Source organism: Drosophila eugracilis, unplaced genomic scaffold, assembly GCF_018153835.1.
Source record: "Drosophila eugracilis isolate 14026-0451.02 unplaced genomic scaffold, ASM1815383v1 contig_670, whole genome shotgun sequence".
NCBI classification, from domain to species: Eukaryota; Metazoa; Arthropoda; class Insecta; order Diptera; family Drosophilidae; genus Drosophila; species Drosophila eugracilis.
In genome coordinates, this window is record NW_024573558.1 from 34,724 (window position 1) to 57,447 (window position 22,724).

The 22,724-nt window shown below is 45.7% G+C and overlaps 1 protein-coding gene across 6 annotated transcripts in view; it reads right to left on the reverse strand.

The window, feature by feature from the left end:
* The window catches only part of LOC108104002 (band 4.1-like protein 4), a 56,331-nt gene that overhangs the window by 24,298 nt on the left and 9,309 nt on the right, over positions 1 to 22,724 (reverse strand). For all 6 annotated transcript variants that reach the window (XM_017209796.2, XM_041819399.1, XM_017209793.2 and 3 more), the window contains exon 2: positions 7,321 to 7,482. In XM_017209796.2, the coding sequence (XP_017065285.2) occupies positions 7,321 to 7,404 (84 nt within the window). In that variant the 5' untranslated portion in view covers positions 7,405 to 7,482. The remainder of the gene's footprint in view (positions 1 to 7,320; positions 7,483 to 22,724) is intronic.

Below are 22,724 nucleotides of genomic sequence, written 5' to 3' on the forward strand. Positions count from 1 at the left end.
TACTTAATGCCCTCTGTGCTATGTGAGCTGGTGTGTGTGTGTATATGCCTGTGTGTATGTTTGAGTTTTTAGCCTCTCCAATTGCATTGTGCGTATAATTGCGATGCTTGGCTTAAACGTGCGCTGACCTCTGACAACAACAAAAAATATACACAAGTCGGAGGAGAAAAGGCAAAAAACAGATGCAGAGAGCTGCATTCGTTTGTGTTTATAACGGCATTATGAGTCTTAAGCTCAGGGCAGAAATAAAAGGAATAAAAATAAGAGCCAGAAAAAGCAAACAAACGGGGCTAAAACAGAGAAATGGGTAAAAGGACAGGGCGAGTGCAATGTCACAGACAAAACGGCGACAAAATGAAAGAAAAGCAATGGCAGCAACATCGTGTCGACGTTATGCACAAAAACCAGGCAGCGTTTCCAAATGCTAAAGCAGATTTATGTCCCCGCCGGTCTCCTTCAGCGCCCCCTTTCGAGAACCCCCCTGCTTCCAGGCTGGGATCCACCCTGCTCATCCCATATTGGCGCATCTTCACCTAGCTGAAAAACACATTCAACAAACGAGATTTGCGTAATTCCTGCAGCTCAGCGCCGAAGAGAAGGTTTCTCGTCTCGTCTCGGTGTTTGTTGTTTTGTTGTTTGCCGGTTGCTTGTTCCCTCCAATGTTTGTTGTCAGAATGCTTGTTGTTGTTGTCGTTGTGGCAGCATGCCTTTTGAGATTCCTGCCCCGTGTGCTGAATACCCTGCTCCATGAGGGAATAGTCATGTTTGGTGTTACTCTCGGGAAGGGTGTAACTTATAATGTTATCCCCATTTAAGTGAATTTAATTTAGATTGTCATACTTCATCAAGGTTTCCTTGATAAACTGTGTAAAGTGTAAATAAGAATGCAGATACCAATCCTATCATTTAGTGCCAAATATTACTCATTGATATTTCATCCTGCCCTGTCATCGCAGGGTATCTGAGAGTCAGTTGAATCTATTAAGTTGACTCAGCTCCTTGTTCCGCAGATGCTGGCAGTTCAGAGACGTCGCTGTCTGTTTACGAGAGTTTTATTTCGCATGCCACGCCAAACGGCAACTGCAAACTGAAAACTGAAAACTGAAAACTGCAAACGGCACAAAGCCTGACAATGCTAGATGCGGATGGCTGGGACTCAGCCTCTGACTTTGGCTCTGACTTTGGACTCAGGTTCAACATTCAACGTTCAGCATTCTGCATCGCATCAGCATCGGCAACGGCAACGGCATCAGCTTCACCTTCAGTCGGATCCCCTGTTTTAGCAGCGGAATCAGCTTTTGGCCTTAACTGCAATATGAGTTGTGGGTACTGGTACATCATCGTCATCGTCATCGTCACATAGCGGCACTTCTTATTCTGTTTTTCCACCATTTTTTCTGCAACTTTTTGCGGCATGTTTGGGCTGTTTTTTCTGGGTTGCCGTCGTTGCTTTTTTTTTGGCCTGTCGACGCTTGTCGCATCTTTCCGGCACATATTTTTTTTGGGATTCTCTTTGAGGATAGCTTCCTTTGCAGTGCTAATTCCTAGCTCTGGGCCATGCTATCGATGCATCTGGGCGTTCTGTTCTCGCGGAGCCGGTGAAATATTGCACGTGCAACTGTTCAGATGTCCAAACTGTTCAACTTGTCTCGAGCTTTTCCGGCTTCTCCGGCGAGAGCTACGACTTCCGCCGCAGCGGCATCACTTGCATTTTCCGCAATCGCAATCGCACGACGTCTGTGCAAATGCTGGATATCATTGTTTGGCTGGCAAATACTTCTCCGCTTATCCTACGGTGCGCAAAAACCAAGAAATGGATGTCTGCACTCTAAGAAATCTTGAACTAAAAGATAACTAACTACTTATCAACAGTTTTTTTTTGCTATTTCCTTACATTGCATGCAAATAAAACAACGAATATATCAAGTCAAACTTTTCTATATTCATCAAAGCTATCTTTCTGGTTTCATTTATCATCTTTGCCCGACGTTTTTAGCCCCTTCAGTTCAGTTAACTTCTGGCTAATCATGCCAGGGAGTTCCCCTCTTTTTTCCAGGTGCACAAGTCCACGCTCACCTTGAATTTCTTTGCGCTTTGCTCGCTGGCCCATTCAAACGCTTGGGCAAACAAACGGCGGAGCCAACTGACAGCGACACAGGGCGCAAGAAGTCGGGATTCCGGGGCTTCGGGGTCTACGGGAATCCGACGTTGGACGGTAGATGGCGGACGGCGGACGGCGGACGACGGACCACCAGGTGAGTGAGTTATCTGATGGCCGTCAAGTCGGACCGCCCGCCACCCACCTGAATGCTGGCCACCCGCTGATGGCTGTCCGTTCTGTATTTGCGTTTAAAGTTTTTTTGATTGAATTGTTGCAAATTGTTTGCAAATCTATTTCGCCGGTCTCCCTGGCTCTGGATCAGGCTATGGCTATGGCTCAGCCTCTCAGCCTCAACCGATTGAACAATTGCTTTTTGTCTTTTTGTCTTTCTGTCGGCGGTGCGGGGGCTTTGTGGCCACGCAGATACTCGTACTCGGATATTCAGATATTCAGATACTCAGATATAGCCGCCGAGTCTCGACTTGACACTGAGTTATGGTTCTGACAGCTGCGAAAGGCAACGAACGGGCGCAAAAACTCTTAGCCAGTTTTGGCCCGGCTTTCGAGTTTCCGAATTTCTGTTTTTGGTTTCTTTCAAGGGGCGCTTTGTTAATCCTATTATCCAACCGAAGCGCAACTTCAGCAACAGATAAAGTAATTACCCCAGCTGCCCCAAAAAATGCCAAAAAAAAGGGCAACGCCGGAAAACTGTTTCGCTGAGCTTGGCAAAAAGGTAAAACATTCGGTGCTGTTGGGTCTGACCTTTTGCCTCTTATTAATTACGTCATTTAATACGGTTGAAAGCGGGAGTATTGTGAGTTTTGAATTTCGCTTATGCTTTCTCCACGGAGAAAAATAAGTTCCCTATTAGGAAAATATGAACTGAGTGAATTTTGTAAAAGTTTTTATGCTGTTAGAGGAATGTTTTCATAGCAAACCGTTACTGAAACTCAAATTCTGATATATTTCAGCTGAAATATAATTTAATCATAATCTGAAAACTCTTCTCCCTGTGCCTCATAACTAAAGCCATAATCCATTCACCGGGAGTTTCTGTACCGTTATTAAACATTTGCCATGGAAATGCAGCCATTTTCATTTCGACTTCATGGGTCAAATCGATGGCCTGGCCTTGGGAAATGGGCTAAATTACCGCCTATAACTGCTAACCTGGCCAACATTAAACTAAAGCACACACAGACACTGGGATAGCCAGGCACTGGGATACAGGTGTGGGTGCTGAAATCTAGACCCCGGCATTTATTTAGCCATTAAACACGCTTCATGGGCTTTGCTTATTTTCATTTTCATTATCAATTTGAGCGAGCTCTGTCCGGTTTGTGCTGCAGAATGGCGGGGGACTGTAAAAAAGCTTTTAACTTAATTATGTTGGCCATAAACTGCAGGTTTATTTCGGCCAGCAATGACGCGAGCTGTGAGCTGCGAGCTTCGAGTTGCGGACTCTAATTAAATGTCGCTCGGGGGCCTGGCCAACTTCTGGCCCCAGTGTTTTGCAGCCTCGATATGTATTACGTACTCACTCGTATATGGCGATTTCGAACTGCCATGGAGTGTTTGAACGTGAAGCACTCGAACTAACCATTTTCCATTTCGGCCTGTCATTGTGGCCACCAGCCACCAGCCACCGACCAATGACCAGTGTGAAGTGGAGTGTCTAGAGCCGTGGAATGATTTACATAAATTCTCCAATGGCACCCTGTATTGACAGAATCAAGCGCTGGACAAACAATGCCCACACACTCTGCCTCGGAACGGCTTTAACCGTTAAGAAATAATTATATAACCTTATCCAGCAATAACAAGCTTATGCCATTTCGGCCGCCCCAAGTGCCAAGAAGTGGCGATCTGCTTGGGAGCACTCGAGAAGTGGCCAAGTCTGCGCCCCGGCTTCGGCCAAATGTCATTAGCATGGTAAGCGTGATAAATGGCCCACAGACTCAGACTCGGGCTCAGATGTTGGTCTATATGCTCACGTAGAGTTCCCAGTCTGGGCATGAAGTCGTCAAAATCATTTGTCACAGTTTTGCCAGCCTTTAAGTGACTGGTCTCCAGGGTCGCCGCAGCAGAGGTTTGTCTCGATTTCGGCGGGTTCAACTCCATTTCTCAGACTTTTGTCTCGGGAACTTTAAGATCTCTTGGAATTTGTGTCAAGTTTTGCCAGGGAACTTTGTGACCACGCTCAGGTATTTATATGTCTTTAAAACTGGGGATTAAAGAGTTCCTATTAATTATATGATTTTTCATTTGAAACTATTTTTATGGAATTTCGTTCTTTCATAAGGTTTTTTTTCATTTTTTACTTAAATTTCTTATAATTTTATTTGCTTTGTTGTAATGACTTTGATTCTTGTCACTGATATAATGGAGTTTGTACTTATGTTTTATGTTTTCATGTTTTTCCTGTAATTTTATGACATTTAGCTTTTAGGACCCATTTCTGCCATTAACTATTTCTTTTTTGCAAAAGCTGATTAAATTAATTACAAAAGAGTTTTTATTGACATTATTGTGGCTTTTGCGCAAAAGCTGCTTATGAATGCAATTTTGAAATCAAATTAGCACGAAGTACATATGTAGCTAAGCTTAGCGAAATGATTCCATAACCACTTTTTAAGTGACCGCAAAAAGTTAACAATTAATAAATCCCTTTATGATTCAGCTAAATTAATTCGCAGCCAATTTCCAGTCATAATATTGCGGCTTTCATTGGCGGGTGTATCTGCATGAATTTGTTTGTTTTCCGCTTGTCGACTTAAATTTAATCCGCAAGATAACGCATTCCGAGTAATCACTCATACGCAACGTTTGGCGCAGCTCTTGCCGTGGCCCTGAAATATCGATTACCCAACTGCAGAGAGGCACACTCGAATATTGCAGCATTCACTCCCTGGGCGCGAGATGAAATGCAAAGCGAGTCAACCACATGGTCTGCCCTCCATCTCCCCTTCTCTATATAAATCTATCTACACGGAAAAAAGTTGCTCTTCAGCAATTTGATATTCCCATGTCGGGTTTGTTGCCTTATCAATACTCATTTAAGATCACCAATTCCTATACTTTTTCTTCCTGTGTATCTGCTGGCTTTCCTTCCTCATACCTTTGTCATTAATGGAACTCTGGAGCCGTTTGGTGGCTTTAAGTGCGTGCGTTTAGTGCCATAGGCAGCCGTCAAAATCAACACGGCCAAAACGACAACGTCGCCGCGGCAATTTGACAGACAGTCCGCCCAAGTTGCCTTTGCCGCTCTCCCGCCTGCCACTCCTTGCCCTTAGTCTGTGGTCGTGTAAATAAAATTACGTTTTGAGGCTGGCGGCCACACGCATTTTTTCCGCTGCCATTTTTGCATATCAGCCCATCGTCATCGCGGCGCTTTGAGTTTTCATTCATGGCTGGGCTTTCGACGTTGTTTGTCGTGGCTTTTTTCTGGGTTTTCGGAATTTGTCGGCGGCGAGTCTTTTATCAATCATGTGGTGAGTCGAGGTGACTCGCCCCGACCCGCCAATAATGACAAGCGATAAGTTGTGCCAGCGAGCACTTGCTCTGGCTCTGTCCAGTTTTTAAACTCATTAATGGCGACCCCTGCGGGCCAGAAACACTTGGCCACTTCTCCACTTGTCCACTTGTCTACTTGGCCGTTGTCAAATTGTTGCCACGCCTCCTAATGCAGCAGCCGGCGGCTTGCGGCTCGGATCTTGTAAAATTATTATAAATCTCCCCTGATGAGCTGTGATTATTAGCGTTTTACGTGCTCCAATTTTTGCACATGCCATGCACCGCACGCCACAAGACTTGTGTCATTAGTCGGTTCCCGGAATGGCTAAACTAGTCTGCCGTCGTGCCTGAGTTCCGTTCCTCGGTGCCCGATTCTATCCCGCCGGACGATCAATCAGGCAGCAGGCTGTCTCCACAACAACTCCACTCACCGCCCGTGGGCGATTCACGCTCAACTGGTCCAATTACCTCGCACACACTCTCCTGCACACTTTGTAGTGCATATTTACTATACACACTCATGGGCCGACTTTACGGCATCTGCATAATTAACCGGCGGCCCTTTAAGTCGCTGCTAATTATGTCGCAGACCTCACAGGCACATCGCATCTGAGATGACAAGAATTTGCATTGAATATGATCGGGCATCATGTTGCGGTTCAACCATATCTCCGCTGAACATCAGTCGATTACCCAGGGTTGGTCATGGCGGATAACCTTCAACAAGGTTATTTTTGTGGCAAGCTGTGGTCTGGATGTCCATTAGATTTCCAAAAAGAGAACTGTAATCAACCAGAGTTAATTTGTTCTTAGCAATTACATTTCCATTGGCCAGTTGTAGTTCAATTTCTGCAGGCATTCGAGAAGATAACTTTCTATTAGGTTATTTTTTGATCGGAGCACAAAGAAGAAAATACTTTTCATGTGCTCTCCAAATGTCTTCCACATGCTATTTATCCCCAGTCGATATAGATGTCATCGAGCTAGTTTATAGCATTTTAATGAAAGTTTTTCCGAACATCCATAACTGATTTATGCCCCCGATGCCGTTCTTGGAATCGGAATATTTTTCAATTAAAAGCCGGAGAGACAAATACAAATATGCTGGCTGGGAGTTTCATTTTCCATGTGGGTTTTATTGGGACAAGATTTTGCAAAGGTTTGCTGAAATCAGAGAGCAGAAACCAGGCCAACTGGCGGAGAAGAATCACAACAATTTATTTGATTTGCCCGCACAATGATGCCAACTATGAGATGGCGTGCAAAATCAGCACAATTTTCCCAGCCGAGCTGAATGGAGAATGGAGACAAAGGGATTCGCCAGGCGACCCATTTAATTTGGCAAACGTGAGCAGTTTTGAGCCAAGAGCGGCGAGATGGAAGGATGGAAAGGCGCTGGATGGAAACAGCAGACATCTGTGGCGATGGACGTGTGAATGATGACACTTTGCATGTTTGCCAAGTCACAAGGCCCTGCACTAAATATTGATGAGGACGGGCACCCACTGGCTCCCCTAAAAATCCGAGGCACGTGCAAGGTATGCAACACTTTTTGTGGCTACAAAACGCTCTTCAGCATCATGATGATGATGATGATGATGATGGTGATATGGGGGTGAAAGCGAAAGAGTTTGCCATGTTTACCTGGGGGTGAAAGGAGAAAGGGAAAGGGGAAAAGGAGCTGTAGAGCTCTAGAGCTGACTCACCTTGATCTCGTGTATAAACTCGGTTTCATCCAGCAAATTAATGCGCACGGACATAATCCGTGATGGGCGACAAAGGCAGTTCATGTTTGCTTTAGCCGTGCTTTGGGCCCGTTGACAAGATTAAGTATACGCCGCGGTGTATCGCAAATGGTGGGACATTTTCTGCAAACGAAAAGATAGAAAGTGGCAATTAATATCGTGCACATAATTAGCTGGCAATTAGTGGGAATGCAACTGCAACGGGCAAACTGGTTTGCTTTGTCTGCATGTAAACATGGTAGTAAAAATCTCTGGCATTTGAGCGTAGTTAAAGCCACTAGGCCTTGTTTTAATAACTCTTTTGGCTTCGCCGTTTATCTGGCTGGCAGATCAGCGGCGAAGGCAACATCAACATCATCACCAGCAATGACAGTCCAACTGTCAGCGGTTGCCGCTCCCTAGTCGGGCATTATCATTATAATTTTATAATTGCGGTTGTTTGCCAGCGATAAGTTTAATATGCATGAAGTGGAAGAAGCAGAGAAGAATCACCTACGGCCAACACACACAGCGCCAACACCAACAAAGTCACTTAAGCGGATTAGTTAAAGGGCTCTCTGTGAGTCTCTGTGTGTGTCTGTGTGTTGGCCAAAAGCAGATTATGTCATTAGAGCCATAGTACATAGTAGTCCCCAGGGAAACGGAGGAAAGGAGGTGGGGAAAGAGGAGGAAGCGCCGGGCTTTAGGCTGCCATAATATCGGTTTAAAGCCATCATGACGAAATACGCGGTTCAGTGGAACCTGAATCAGAGGCGGAGAAGCCCCAGTCCCCCACAAGAAGAAATGCGGCTGATAAAGCGCGAATTCTAAGCACACTTAAGTAAGATGGACAACTGCATGTGACGCCCCCGCACGGCAATGAGTAACATGTTAAGATTGTGTTCCTGCTCAACAAAAAAGACTAGTCTAAAGACCAACGTTTCAATCGTTGAGCCCATCAAATTAGTTTGAGCCCCAAACAAATTAAGCCACGCCAGTGTCTGCCGTATTCCACAGGCTGATATCTCTCGGCAACTTCACACAACATTCGCCGCCATTTGGAGAAAGAAAAAGAGTGCCCGTGGTACGCCTTTTGTAGCGGCTGCAACTACAAAATAATTAATGTGCACTCGCATAATGAAAGGCAGAGGCAGTCGGCAGCGGCAAAGGAGCAGCTGGAAAACATGCCAACTTTTCACACATTTCACATGGCCAGACCTCAAGTCTGTTGTTTTGCATACACGGATAGAAAAGCAGTTAAATAGCGTACTAAATCATAAGGGGTGTAACTTGGTGTAAGATGATGTAATGAAGGAGAGGAAAGGTTTCAAACCCTCTGCAATCCCACATAGCCAGTTCATCTTTGAAGTGGTTTAGAATCCCACAATATTTCATATTTTTAATCTAAATTCAAATGCTATGCCAAATCAGCCATTACAGCATGCTAATTTCTTTCGGTGTAGGATCGCAGAGCGTAGATAGTGGCTGCCTGCTTTTTGTGCCTCTGCCTTCATTAGACGCTAGTAGCTGGCACATTTCCCATCGCCTGGCGCTCATTACACTAATGAAATATTATGCCTAATTAATGGAAAGTCGGCTGCCAAGTTGACTGACATCTGTCATACATCTGTCTTTAACTTGGTCACTCTGTCAACGCAGCAGCAACAGCAACAGCAACAGCAGCAGTTTGAGCAGCAGCATCGACTGCAGCAGCAACATCAATTAAAATGCATATTCCTCTGAATGACAGCCACTATGAATGGAGAACGGAGAATGGAGAATGCACTGCATGTAATTTTAATTGCAGCCAAACGCATGCAACAACAAGTTCATTCAACTTTTCCGCCGCCTCTCCCTCGAAAAACCACCCACAAGTGGCAGCGCCTCAACGCACAGCGGAAATTACAATTTACATTTATGAGCCGCACTTTTACGATGGCATTTTCCACATTTTCCTTAAATTTAATGCTCATCTCGTTAAGCTCCCGTCTAGAAATTATGTACATTTAAATGGAAAGCAATTTGCGCGGCAATAAACTTATTCATTGCCATGTTCGTCTTCAGGGAACACCACTGTAGAATTTTTCAAAATTCATTTTCTCCAGTGCATGTTCTATTTATTTATAATTTGGAAACTATAAGTTCCTTGCCATGCAAGGGCAATGAGAAAACCATTATTTTCATAATTTCCTATTTAACGGGTTTTTCTTTTGCGGGTTTCCCTTGACACGGCTAGCCCCAACAACCTGTCACATCCGGAAAATCGCTGAAAAGTTAAATCATGAATGTTCAACAAATGCCATAACTTTGCCAACTTAACCGCAAGGCCATGTGCGAATGGGTCCCCAAAAATCCCGCCACCACACATATGATAAATATGCCATTGATCGATTTTTGAGCAGGGCTTCCCGGCCCCCGCCTCCCCTCGAGGCGAATCGTTACACATGACACTGGGGAAATTTATCGCCCGGCATATTTATAGCGTCGTATCTTTATGCCCGAGCCTGTGTTTACAGGACATCATCAACATCAGCATCGTTTCTTGAGCTAGCGACACCCTCATAATTTCTTTTCCCATCAAATTTATCACAGCAACAGCGGGCGGTGGGCGATGGGCGTGACTTTTGGCCAAAACCCCCCTTTTCGACGCCCTCCCCGGGAAAAACTTGGCTTGATTTGTGATAAAGTGCGTGTGGCATTTGGCAGAAACCACCCGTCCTTTTTCCTATTTATCAGACGAAACTTTGCTTTCAATTTTCCGGGGGATTTTACTACTCTCTTCCCCATCGCCGGCTCTTTATTTTTCCTTTTTTTGGCTGGTATATTAATAATATTTGTGCCCCGAAACTCCGCTCCTCCCCACATCATCGTAAACCCGGCTCCCTACTTGCATTCATTTCAGCTTTTCCTTGCTTGATGGACGGACGGGCGTATCAATAACTGAAAATGTCTCAAACAGCATTTTGTCATATTTCAATGGATCACAGGACCCTTCGTCCCCGATTTTCCCTCTTTTTGGCATTTTATGTTTGCGGAAGTAACACCCAGCCAAGGCAAAAGGCAAACACACTTTCAGCACATCCGTCTGGTTGGGAAAACGAGGGGTTTCTGGTCTGGTCCTGGCTCTGGCTTTGGCTCTGGCTCTGGCTCTGGCTAAACGAAATTATTTATTACTCGCCGTGCTGTGTGCGTAGAAGCTGCTGGTAATGATGATGAAAAACGTGAAAGCATCGAAGAGTGCAAATGGCAAAAAGGTGAGAAACAGGATTCCTATTCGGATTCGGATTCGGAAGGATTGCCCAACCTCATCAGACATGAGCATCAACATGAACCTGAACCAGTGCCAGACTCCCCGACTTGCCGACTTTCCGACTTTCAGACTTTCAGACTTTCAGACTTTAATGATGATTAAATGCGCACCAGGTTTTGGGGCATTAGAGGGATACTCGTATATGGGAGGCACAGAGGCCTTGCTCTCAGGCACTGATTTCCTCCTTTTTTAGTTCGCTGATTTGACTACGAAATGGAGCTTATTGGTTTCGGGGGCGTCGGGCAGTGAGATGTAAATAACTCTCAAATGAGCTGGAAAATTGAAGCCAAGGGCAAAGGCATTTATTTTCCTAGACTGCAAATGACTGTGAGTTAATGGGAGGTGGGCATGCGATGACTTCGGGGAAATTCCATTCTGACAGACGTGAAAGGGTTCTTCGGAGATGCGCTCTTCCCGAGCCCCCAACAATGACATAATCCCGTCTAGAATTAGTTGGAAAAATATTCCCCATTCGACGGCACTCGATGCTCCTCTCGAGATATGCGTGCGCAAAATTACTTAAATTTGTTCACGAGTTAGTCCCAGTTAGTCTCGTCTCGTCTCGTCTTGTTTTCTGACTCTGACTCTGGCGCTAATTTCCGAGAATTTGCTAGCCCAGCTCATTCCTCGAGAGCAATATGCATGGCCAAAGGTGCACTGGGAAAATATGTAAGGTAAATGCAGTAAACATTTCTCAAAAATAACTCAAAACATTTTTTAATTGATTTTGATACAAGTTAAGAGTGAACTAAGAAGGTATTCCTTAGGATATAACTTAGTATGGTTGCTATAACTTGTGGTTATACTAAAGAAATGCAATTTCTGCTTGTGCATATCTTTAGCTAAATTCACAGACGTGGCCACAGAGGCAAAGGCAAGTTGGCAATCCGCAGGCGGGCATAAATTTTACAGCCACCTCACACACAATTGCCACATAACATATGGTCCTTGGGTTTGGATAGGGGGGTGGCAAGGGGCCGGGGCAGCTGGGCGTGGGCCTCGAAATACCTTGAGGCATTTGCAGCAATTAACACGGTCGACGGCGTGTCTTGGCGCCCACTTTCGACGGGGGCCACAATCAGAGCCAGATTCACTGCCTGCGAGTTTCTTTCTCACTTATATTTGGCACGTAATGAGCCTGTGGAACCCAATTGGATTGTCCAAGACATCCAGACAAGCTCTAATTGCATTGACGCTTGTGCCCGGAATGACATACCCGTACCCATACCCATACCCATGCCCATGCCTCATGCCCCAACTCTACGCCTCGGACTGATTGAGTTGCAGTTAATTATGCCTCGCTGGCATTTCGATGATTTTAATGATTTGTAGCGGTTTGCGGGTAAATATTTCGCTGGATTCTTGCCCCCACTGGAGTCGCGTATCCGTGGAGCTTTTTTCCTGCCAGAATCCTGGCCGTCGAGTGCAATGACACACAAGATTTTTGCACCGCGTGCTGTATGAGTATTTATTTACAGTTGCCGACAACGACAACGACAGCTGCCTCCAATGAATCAGCGTGTGTCGCCGTGTGTGCGTTAATATTTGAGCGGTTGCATGGGAACTTGTTAACACCAGGCAGCCAGCCAGCCAGCCATCTAGCCAGCCAACAACCCAGACCCAGAATCCAAGCCCAGAACCTGGCCCAGACGAAACTGAAGCCAAAGCCCAGACTAGCACCAGGGGAGCGGGCTTATCGAGGGGATTTCCAAGGGGGTGGCACCCAACGGGGCTCAGAGGGGCAGCAAGGTGGCTAAAGTGGTGGGAGAGGGGCAGGAAGCTGCACGGCTACGTGAGTGATTGTCAAGTGCTTGACGCTGCAGACAAATGAAATTCGCTTAAAGTGCGCCACAACCGCAGTCTCAGTCGCAGCCGCTGTTGCAGTCACAGTTGCAGTTGCACTTGGATACGCCGGCTAGGGTTCAGACTAGAGGTAAGTCCATACACTAAACCGATTTCTAACTATATTAAATGTATCAAAACTTATGTATTAAATAGGAAAGATGATTAACACTTTTTCAAACATTTAAAGGCAACCTAAGTTGGTGCATTGTTACAGTGCTAAAGATCTCCCTTTATTTTCTATATCCTTTTAAATATGTTGGAAAGTGTTTTATTTTTCGAGTGCACACATTGCTGGTGCTGGAACCGCGTCTGGTCTGTAGGACAACTTGACTGGCTGTCTGTGAGGGGGCGTGCCTCGAGCAGAAGTTGAGGCATGTTCCTGCATACCCAGCAGTGTTTGCATCCAAGATGTATGCGGTTAAGTAAATACTTGATGGTTTGGTCCGATTTTCAGCTACAAACAGGGCAGCACGAGGTGGGCATACCCTCTTCGTTTAAGGGGTATGCCCCAGCCTCTGGCCAGCAAGCTTCGTGCGGTTGTTGCCGAAGGTAACGTCATCATTCTTGCAACAGCATTCCAAACCCCCATCCCTCCGAGCACTTGTGTATTTTCTTTTGTGCAAAAAAATATTATAAATAAAGAAGAGAAATACTTTTTCTAGCTTTTCTCTTTCTCTTTAATGAAGGGCGGCGAAGGGCTGGCTGCGAAACTGTAAAATAGAATCAACCCATTCGTCGTGTGGCGGAAAATGCACTTTATTTTCCATTCGGTCTGGCAGATGCGTGAAAATTGCTTTATTTTTAATGACTCCCATCCAGAGGCAACTAAATGGGACAGCTGCATTTGCATACCTCGGAGATACAATGGAATCCCAGGCATTTCAGGTGGCTGAATGGGGGTGTTCCCTGACTCCGCCTGGGCCCTCCTGCATGTCATTAACTTTATGAGTGCTTAAATGTTGCTGACTGCAGCTCAAGGTAACGGAAACTGCAATTGCAGTTATGAGGCCAAGCTCCTGGGTAAATTACCAAGATTATTCCGCGCTGAAGACTCTCCACCCTGGGTCTTCCCAGCCCAGCTCCACCTTCGATTTACTGGTGGCAGCAATTCTCCAAAGTGTTTCACTTGCTGCCGAACAATAAACCAGGCCAACATAAATTTTCCTACGCACCGAAATAGAACTGCAGGGATGGGGTGTGGCGATGGCCAGGGTCCTACTTTCACCTCCCAGATCTACAAATGCCGCCACCTTCCGGCACACGTGTTACAAATTTTATATGAGCAAACAATTTCTGGGGGCCAGAAGACTGGAAGAGCAGATGAGGCGGCGGAAGTGGGCGGGGGAATATAATATAAGCGCCACAACAGATAAAGGAAAATACCCACTGAGGAGTCAGCTGGCTGAAAGGCATTTTTATATATGCGCACAGGAAAAATGTCGTAAAAAAGTTTTACGATCAAACATTGCACTTTATGTGCTTTTATGTAAAATTACCGTACAACATTGGCAACATTGTCAGCTGAGCTGTAAAAGTAGCAGGAATAGCAGCAATGCCAGCAATAGAACAGCTCCAGGAGATGGATCCGTGGATCCGAGGAAGGCGGAAAGGTGGAGCGCCCAGGAGTCAGTCGACGAGTCCCCAATCCACAAGGCAATCAGGCAAAGTTGCCTTGTGGCCGGGGTAAATCCAATTTACTTATTTGAGTGACTGTTCCTCTTTCACGACACCACCTGCTACCTTTCTCCGCTTAAATTCCAGCGACTCCAGCCATTCCAGCCAACTATGGCACATAAGTTATGACTCCAATTAGCCGCCCCAGTTTAATTTGTGTTTAACCACGAAAGTCTTCCCTAAGCCATGTTTTATGGCCACCGAACTGGCACTTCATCTTGCATCTTCCATTCGGCCTGCATTTATGGCCCAAACCGAAGGGCTTGCTGTCATATCAGCGTCTTTCCAGGCGGTCAAGTCAGGCCATAAAATTTATGCCAAGTCTGGGTAAAAGGTCCCAGAACCATTAGCACACATTTATGCCATGCCATAAAGTCCGTTCTGGCCAAATCAAAAGTGTCAAATGGCAAAGCTCATTTGCACATTAATAAGAATTCCATTCGAATGCCCTTCCCTATGAAGACGGTTTGATATGCTCCGGACATATGATAACCCAACAGGTTTCGTTTCATTCGATTGACCCATTTATCAGGTTCTCAGAAGAATCTCACTGAATTGGAGAAAGAGAATCGGAGAAAGGGGCCAGTTCACTGAACCGCTCACACAAAACTTAAATGCGGGTCAGAAATGGTGAATCAATTTGCATATTTTCTGAAGTGAAAACGAGTTGGGTGACTTTCGTTAACATAATCGCCACAATTAGGCAATCCGATTAGATTACGCTGCTAAGAAAGACTCCTCGTATTTTGATAATTATATATTTTAATTATTACAAAGGTTAGTTCTCAGATCATTGAAAACTTCTTAAGCTGATTCATTTCCATATCTTAGGTGCTGCCTAGGGAAGATACCTCTTGTAAATCCACGAACCTAACATGGAACCAAACTTGTAGTCAGCCCCCTGGGCCTGGTGTAGCTCTAATTGGGCACATGTCAGCTGTTGAAAACCATAAACATGGAAGCCAGGCGGAGGAGGTGCACTTGCAGGTGGCATGCTCAGATTGATGACAGTCGATAAGGGCCAGGGACAGTTCGAGTGAAGCCGTCATAAAACAGATCCCTTTATGGCAGCTTGCGATATAAATTTAATCAACAAATTGGACGACGGCAAACAGCGGCAAACAGAGTTGCTGGTCAGCGCCAGGCTAAGTTGAAAATGCCGCTGGGGAAACGGGTCAGCAGACATTTCAGTTTAGGCCGCCAACGCCGACATTTAGCCAGTAAAAATGTCCCTCGTTAATGTATTTAATTGCGGCAAATGGGAAAAGTAGAGCAAGTGCCGAAGGATGGCCAAATATTTACAGACGGCTGGGTTTCGCTTCGTTTTGGTTACGGATTTCGGTTTCTGGTTTCTGGTTACTGGTTGCTGGTTTCTGGCTTCTGGCCTCGCAGGTTCAGCGGCCATAATGAGCCCGGATCTGGGGCCTGGGGATTTCGGTTCCTGGTCTCCAGACCTTACCCCCGCGGCCCCCACACTGCGACTCAATTACAATTTGCATGCCGTATTTGTGCGCTGCCGGTTGTTTGCGGCACTCAAGTTGTTTGGCCCTTCCGCATTTTACCACCATGTGTTTGAGTTAAGCGTTCGTTTTGCGGTTTATTTAATACACTTTGCCGTGCGCTGCACTTGAACACGGAAGCGCAGAGTGAAGCCAGATGAAGGCAAATTGATTGACACCCTGAAACCTGAAATCGGAAATCTGAAATCTGAATACTCCGACCGATGCCAAACGCTTCTTGCCGAGTGTAAATAATCGACTGGCTTCGTGTGGTGCGGTTTATGCGTTTTACTTAATTACCTATTTGAAATTTTAATGCCCTTTGATGTGGCGGTATTGGGCGGGAAATGGGTATGGAAATGGGAATGGTGACTGGCGTTTTCCCTTCGATTTTCCAGCCTTTTGATGTGGGCGACCGCCTTCTGACACTCGTTTCCTGCCCCTTCCACATCTCCACATTTTCCGATCTTCTGATTTGCTATGTCGCGTGTAGATAAACTCACTCCGGCCGTATAAATCAAAATGCAATTTGTTCTGGGCCAAAAAGGGCAAAAGCTAATAACTAAACAAACTGCGGGCCAGTAAATCAACGAGTCTCACGATAAAGCCCAAGACATTGCCTTTTCTATGCCGCTGCCAATGATGTTGCCCAGATGATTATAATGTACCATAGCTGTTCCTCGGCTTATTGCGGATGCTGCTAGGGTTTTCCTAGGGTTTTGCCAGGACCTGTACTCTGTATGTTCTGTAGGTAGACCAGCGGCGTGTTGCCCATAATTTATTGGCTGACAAAACAAATTCATTATGAAATGATAAGCCCAAGAAAATTGTCATGTTTAGGACGACGATCGTGATGATGATGATGATGTGGCGGCGGTTTCGCAAAGGAGAATATTGGCCACTTGCAGCTTGACAAGACTTCGGACAAGAAAAAGGAGTTTCAGTATGGAATCGGACTAGAAAACTTTAAGTTAGGTCTTATGAGTGTTGAAGAAGAAGTCGGGAATGTTTATGGAAATATTCTGTTCTTTAACAAACTAGTAAAATGCAATCAACCATTTTAATTATGAAATATGGATAGTAAAAAACAGTTGTAAAACTTGATTTATGGATACCATACATCCCTCCATTTACAAACTAATTCAGACTAAGCCCTATTCCAAAGCAGAACCCCAGCTAAATGCCAATTTGCAGCTTCTGTTAGAAAGGCGAGTTATTACCCAACACATCATGCTGGCACATCTTCGAGGAGCCCAGTCAGTCGAAGTCCAGCTGGAGCGGCTGGCGGTGACAGTAACCAGTAACTGGTAACTGGTAAAGAGTAACCGGTGAGCAGTCGGCAGTAACAGTTACGCCGCAGCCCCACAGTTTCCCTCAGCTCCGGCAATGTCAATGCCATTTCTATCCGAATCCCAGTCCCCTTTGCTCCTGGCCACTCTCCAACTCCAGCTTCATCTCCAGCAACAGCTCATAAAATGCCGGAATGACATGAAGCTGACAGGTAGTAGATTTTCAGCCTCAGCTCGCTGATTGCGGTTGCCACAGCTGCTCATCATCAGTTGGAACTTGGAAGTTGGAAGTTGGTTGCTGGATGCTGGATGTTGGGGTCTTGCAGGCATTACAAGGCTTTAATAGACAAGCGCAGCGCAGAGCTGAATAAGATTAATGAAGCCGTTTAAAACGCTTCGGTTGTTTATCATCATGCGGCATCCCTGAGCTTCTATAGCTTCCCCAGATTTCTCCTGGCTGCTGTGCCTAATGTGCCGGGCGTCCTCTCCGCCCCACTCGATCCATTCGCTCCGTTCGCCGGCCATTAACCATTAGCCGGAGATGCCGACAGGGCTGCAATCGTGGTTAGTCGGGGCAACAGGCTGATAGCCGGTCACAGCCTTATTAAGTCGCCATAAACCATAAGCTCACGTTTGCCACGGCCGCAGCGAAACACAAAAATGTGTATAAGTACACTGAGGGAAATTACTTCAGATAACCGAGCTTTACACCTCAACAGCAATAAAAAGTTGTACTTAAGCCAAAAATGACTATAGGAAATTCATATTTATTGATGTTAATTTTTATCTTTAACAAATTCTTCTCAAAGATTTCTTTCTGTGCAGTAGAAAAGTATCTTTTAATAAAGGCAACATCTGAGCCTAAGACACCGATGACTCCTACTGAGCCTGCTACCACTAATACCACCGCCACCACAACCACCACCACCAGGACCGGGAATGATGCTGATAAATGGCCGTGGGCGTGACCCAGCTAGTCTTTGATTAGCCTGACATGACCCAAAAAGAAGGTTGGCAGCGTCCCCACGACTCCAAGTTCAAATGGAAATGACACTGCAGTCGCAGCAATTAAACTGCCGCCATCGAGTGGACAGTGTCACCGATTTCTTGGCTCTTTGTTCGTCTGATGAGGCGTGCAGCATTTTGATGGGCGAACACGTAAGGCCTGACAATTCCAGCTCCGTGGACTGAATGGCAGCCAGCCAGGCAGTCAGTCAGTCAGGGAGCCAGGCAGGCCGAGAAGGCCGAGAAGGCAGAGGTGGACTGGCCGCATACATTTTATTGGTCCTAGAGATCTTTTCGGAACGATAACAAGTTTTGATTTGTTCGCCAAGGCAGCCGAAACGGGTTATGATTGACTGACTGTCGGACAGGCGACATTGGCAGGCGGATAAGCCGCAATCCCCATCTGGAAATGGGGATTTTTCAAGTGTGCCTCGGCTGCTCGGTGCTCGGTGCCATGGCAGGCCAACATAGTTTGTTATAAAATTAATGACCCTCATTTTGTATTCAAGTGTTATCGAAATGATTGCCAGTACACGTAGACACACGGCCTATGCTCAAAAAATATGGGATTGGCCTGGCTTGTTCTGCGGACTGCCAACAATAAATACGCAAATATTTTTGTACATGGAAATGGAAATGGGTTTCTTGCCAGCCAATTAAAGACCACATTCTGAGGGCCTCATTAAAAATATTTCCTCAAGTCCCATGATATGATTCGCCATAAGGAAATATTATGATTGCTGACTTTAAGTTAGAGAAGAAAATGAAGTGCAGAGCAACACTTTTGTTAAGAATTTTTCAACTTTCAACTACAAAGCACAGTCGTGATAAGTCGTAAAGCTAATGATTCTTTTAAATCAATCACGATTGGTGGATAAGATGAGATTTAAGGGCCCTGGAGAAAGCCCATTCTGGCACCTCAAGGTCACCTCGAACTCTCCCATTTCTCACGTTCCACGGGGCGTATGAGCACCGACTAACAACCGTTTCGACACCTCATTCCGCTGCAGCCACATGTTGCATGCTCCTCTCTGCTTTCCGAGGCGTTGCCTCATGTAATTTGCTGGCCAGATAAATATCTGCAGCTTATCACGATGTCTTAAACATTAAACTGCCGCCTAGATGCCCGACTTGGAGTACACCAACTCCTCCGCCGCCGACTGCTCGTATCTGCAGCTGTTGATGGGAATAATTTATGTGAAGGTTAGTTGCGGGCTCACACGAAGTTGCTGGCGTATGCAGGTTGCCCCACTGAATGGGAGGTGTTCACCGTACATATATAGCTAGCTATATAGCTATAGAGATCCGATCCAGCTGGGGCACTTACTTTCACAAGTCAGCACGTGAGCATGGCTGCAGCTAACGGGCGCACATTGTGCGGCTGCCTGACCTCATTTGTGGGCGCAATTTGCTTGGAAAATCTGCAAAATAAAAAAGAATCTGTGGCAAGCGAGCCGGCAGTGGTGGTGCATTCATTAACAACAAATTGTGCCCGAAATTCGCTTTAAATAACATTTTATGTTCGCGCACTGGCCGAGATACCGCTGGACGGCAAACGCCTGCCCGCATTTTCATTACTTTATCTGTTTTTCATCTCGAGCCGGTCAAGTTGGCAATTTGGCAAAGCGTGAAATGGACAGACACAGACCGCAGTCCGTATCTCTGGCTGTGGCAACAATAGCCCAAACTGAGGCAAGCCCCGCCACAATGGACTGGGAGTAGGTGCCGTGGAAGCGGCACGCTCGTTGCATGATCATAAATCTGCAGGTAGACAATAAATGCAATGATCTCTGCCGCTCCCCCGCGCCCGTACTGCCCATAGTACCTCTCAATCTCTTTGTGCCGAGAGTTTGCACTAGAAATGTCAGCGTGGCACGGCATTCATACCCTGTAATTGGGCTGGGGCGACGGGAGATGATTAATCTGGGTAATTAGAGCAGTAACCATGTAATACGAGCGGTTATTTTCTGATAATGGAGGGAAGCCACTGATGGATTTCAACACGCATTGAAGTATCAAAAAAGGGAATTATTATTTTAACATTTCCTGATTTAATGGTTGGTTTTTGGCTTGAATTTTGCAACATCTTCGCAGATATTCAGTACTCTCCAATAATAATAAATCAAAAATGAAACTGTCTTATTTACAACTTCATTCGAATGTTTCTAAAATATCAAAACATTTATCTCCGCTGTTAGCACCTCTGGCAAGGGATACAAGCCGCACCAAACTTAGCCATCCACCGAATTTCAGTGGATTTCTTTGGCTGTGATTCATGTGCTCTGCCCTCTGGGCATAAATCAAACGGTGGAGAAGTCTGAAATGAAATGCAGCAGAACGGAATGAAATGGATTGTGCAAATGTCTGCCAAGCTGAGCCGGGCTTAGCCAGTCAGCCAGCCGGCCAGCCTGATGCTTTGGGCCATGTCCAACGGACAGGGCCAAAAAGCTTTAAGGGGCGTGACATGTACGCACCTGCGATCCGAGAGAGGTGGGCATGGCGACCAACAGGTAGCCACACGAGTAACCACCTCCAGGTTAGCCCATCGGCATGCCAATGAGGCAGGCGCACGTGCTTTATGCTAATTACTTGCTTGGAAATCGGGCGTGGGCTGGCCGGAGTCAGGAATCGACGCAGACAGACTCTGGGTTATTAAAACGCATTTGGAATAGCGCTCAAAACTTGTTTACTCCACCATCGGCTTTTTATGCGCTTACCTCTTTTTATTTACACCTATGAAGGTGGTTTTACATGTAGTTTAATTAATGCGTTCACGATTAAAATGTATACATTACGAGATGTCGTGTGTGCTTTATGGCTTGTAAAGTTCGCTTGGCCGTAATTAAGCGACTGAGTGACGGACAACGCTGCGTATGCTCGATGTCTCGCTCAGTGCAAATTAACATCAAATGTCAGTCGAGTCCGCACTGCCACTGCCGTGGCCAACTGATTAAAGTCGCAACTGTGAAGCATTCTGCGATGTCAGCTTATGGGTAATCATGTGTCCGAGGACCCCAGCTTCGTCTGCAGAACCGAATTAGACATGGTCAGGGAGTTCAAGTTCAATTTTTGTGGACTGCTCGGCGTTGCTTTTAATTAAAAGTAATGCCTTGCCATTTAGGCAAAATGTTTTCCTGCGCTTTTCCTTCGCTTGGCCAGAAGAACAACAAGGAAAAGGGGCGGCGGCCGGGACACACCCATTCTGGCCTGCCATTCTTTCACTGCGGGTCCCGCGGTTATTTATTTGATGGCTTTGGCAGCTAGAGACCCGGTCCGTCAGAGTTCTTTCCTACTTTTTTGGTCAAATCACAGCGGGCGTCGGGCATTGATTGTTGTTACTGGGAATCTGGTAAACTGGGAAACTGGGAAACTGCGGTAACCATGCCTGAATTATGCTCTCCCCAGCAGACGAGGCGAGTTTAATGCTCGAAATATGGAAAATCATGAGTCTGCGTTGATTTTAAATTGTATCATTAAAATGAGAACCCGCTACGAGCGGCAGCAGCGTAATGAAAACCAAACCAAACCAAAACCAAATGAAACCAAAATCCCCTCCCTCCACAAAACCGACTCCGGCGAGAATTTTGTGTGTTTAACTTTTTTTCCAGCCGTTTTTTCCGGCTCGTTCATTACACATTTTGATTGAACCCTGCCCAGTTGGTAGATCAATCAATTTTTTCTTTGTTTCCCTCGGCTTGCTAATAAATTGCGGTACGAACACAGCGGGCCCAAAGCCCAAAACTGAATACCGAAAACTGGAAACCGAAAAATAAACAAATTAAACATTTTCTGGCCGTGGTAGCAATTATGTAGCTCGCTTCTTTCTACGCTCACGCTGTTAATTCAATTTATTTTCCGTGTCTAATTAAAGGGGCGACTGGCGATGGATATGTTTGATTTGTGACCGGGAAGGTCCGAAAGAGTTGGAAGTTAATGGAGACCCTGACAGGATATGTTTAATGAATAATTAATTGAGTGTATTGGCCCGGCGGCTGTTCGAGAACAAAACAAGATTTGCTTATTATAAATTCAGCAAATTGAATGTGTACACAAGGTACGGACTGTAAGTTCCCATTCATATGCAATTTAGATATCCATTTTCTGGCTGTGTAGTTCATTCTACTCCATTCGAAGGCCACTCATTGCATCATCAGTCGAGCACTCAATAAACGCACTGGAAACTGGCATTTGTGTCCCACAATCCTGTGCTCCAGTTCCCCGATCATTTGCATTGCCATCCATATGCTTCATGGCTTCGATACTTTGATACTTCGATACTACGATACCTCGATACTTATATGCAAACGACAGTTGTTACAATTTATGGCCAACTTGGCAACAGCAACGACAAAAACTGCAATTTCCAAATAATTGTTTGTGTGCGCAATTCCTGCTGTTGCCATTTTTGCGCAATGCGAATGGACATTTTGCAAGCGATTCAAATTACTGATATTTCCATCGATGCATTTGACACTTTTGAGGCACGACGTGAAACCGTACCCCGACTACGGCGCGGGCTCAAGTTGGCCGGAACTGCAGTGCAACACGTCTGGAAGTCTAAGAGTCTGAAAGCATTCACGCAATCGCAATCTCAATTCAAAAGTTGCCAGCTATTAGCAGCTCTCATTGTGGTCTTTCCTTGCTTTTTTCCCATTTTTCCACTGCTACTGCAAAAGTTTTCCCTCCGTTAAGTCATTCTCGAGATACTCGATGGCTGATTTTCCACTCAAGTATGGCCTGCATTGTTGTTGCCGCTGGCAATTG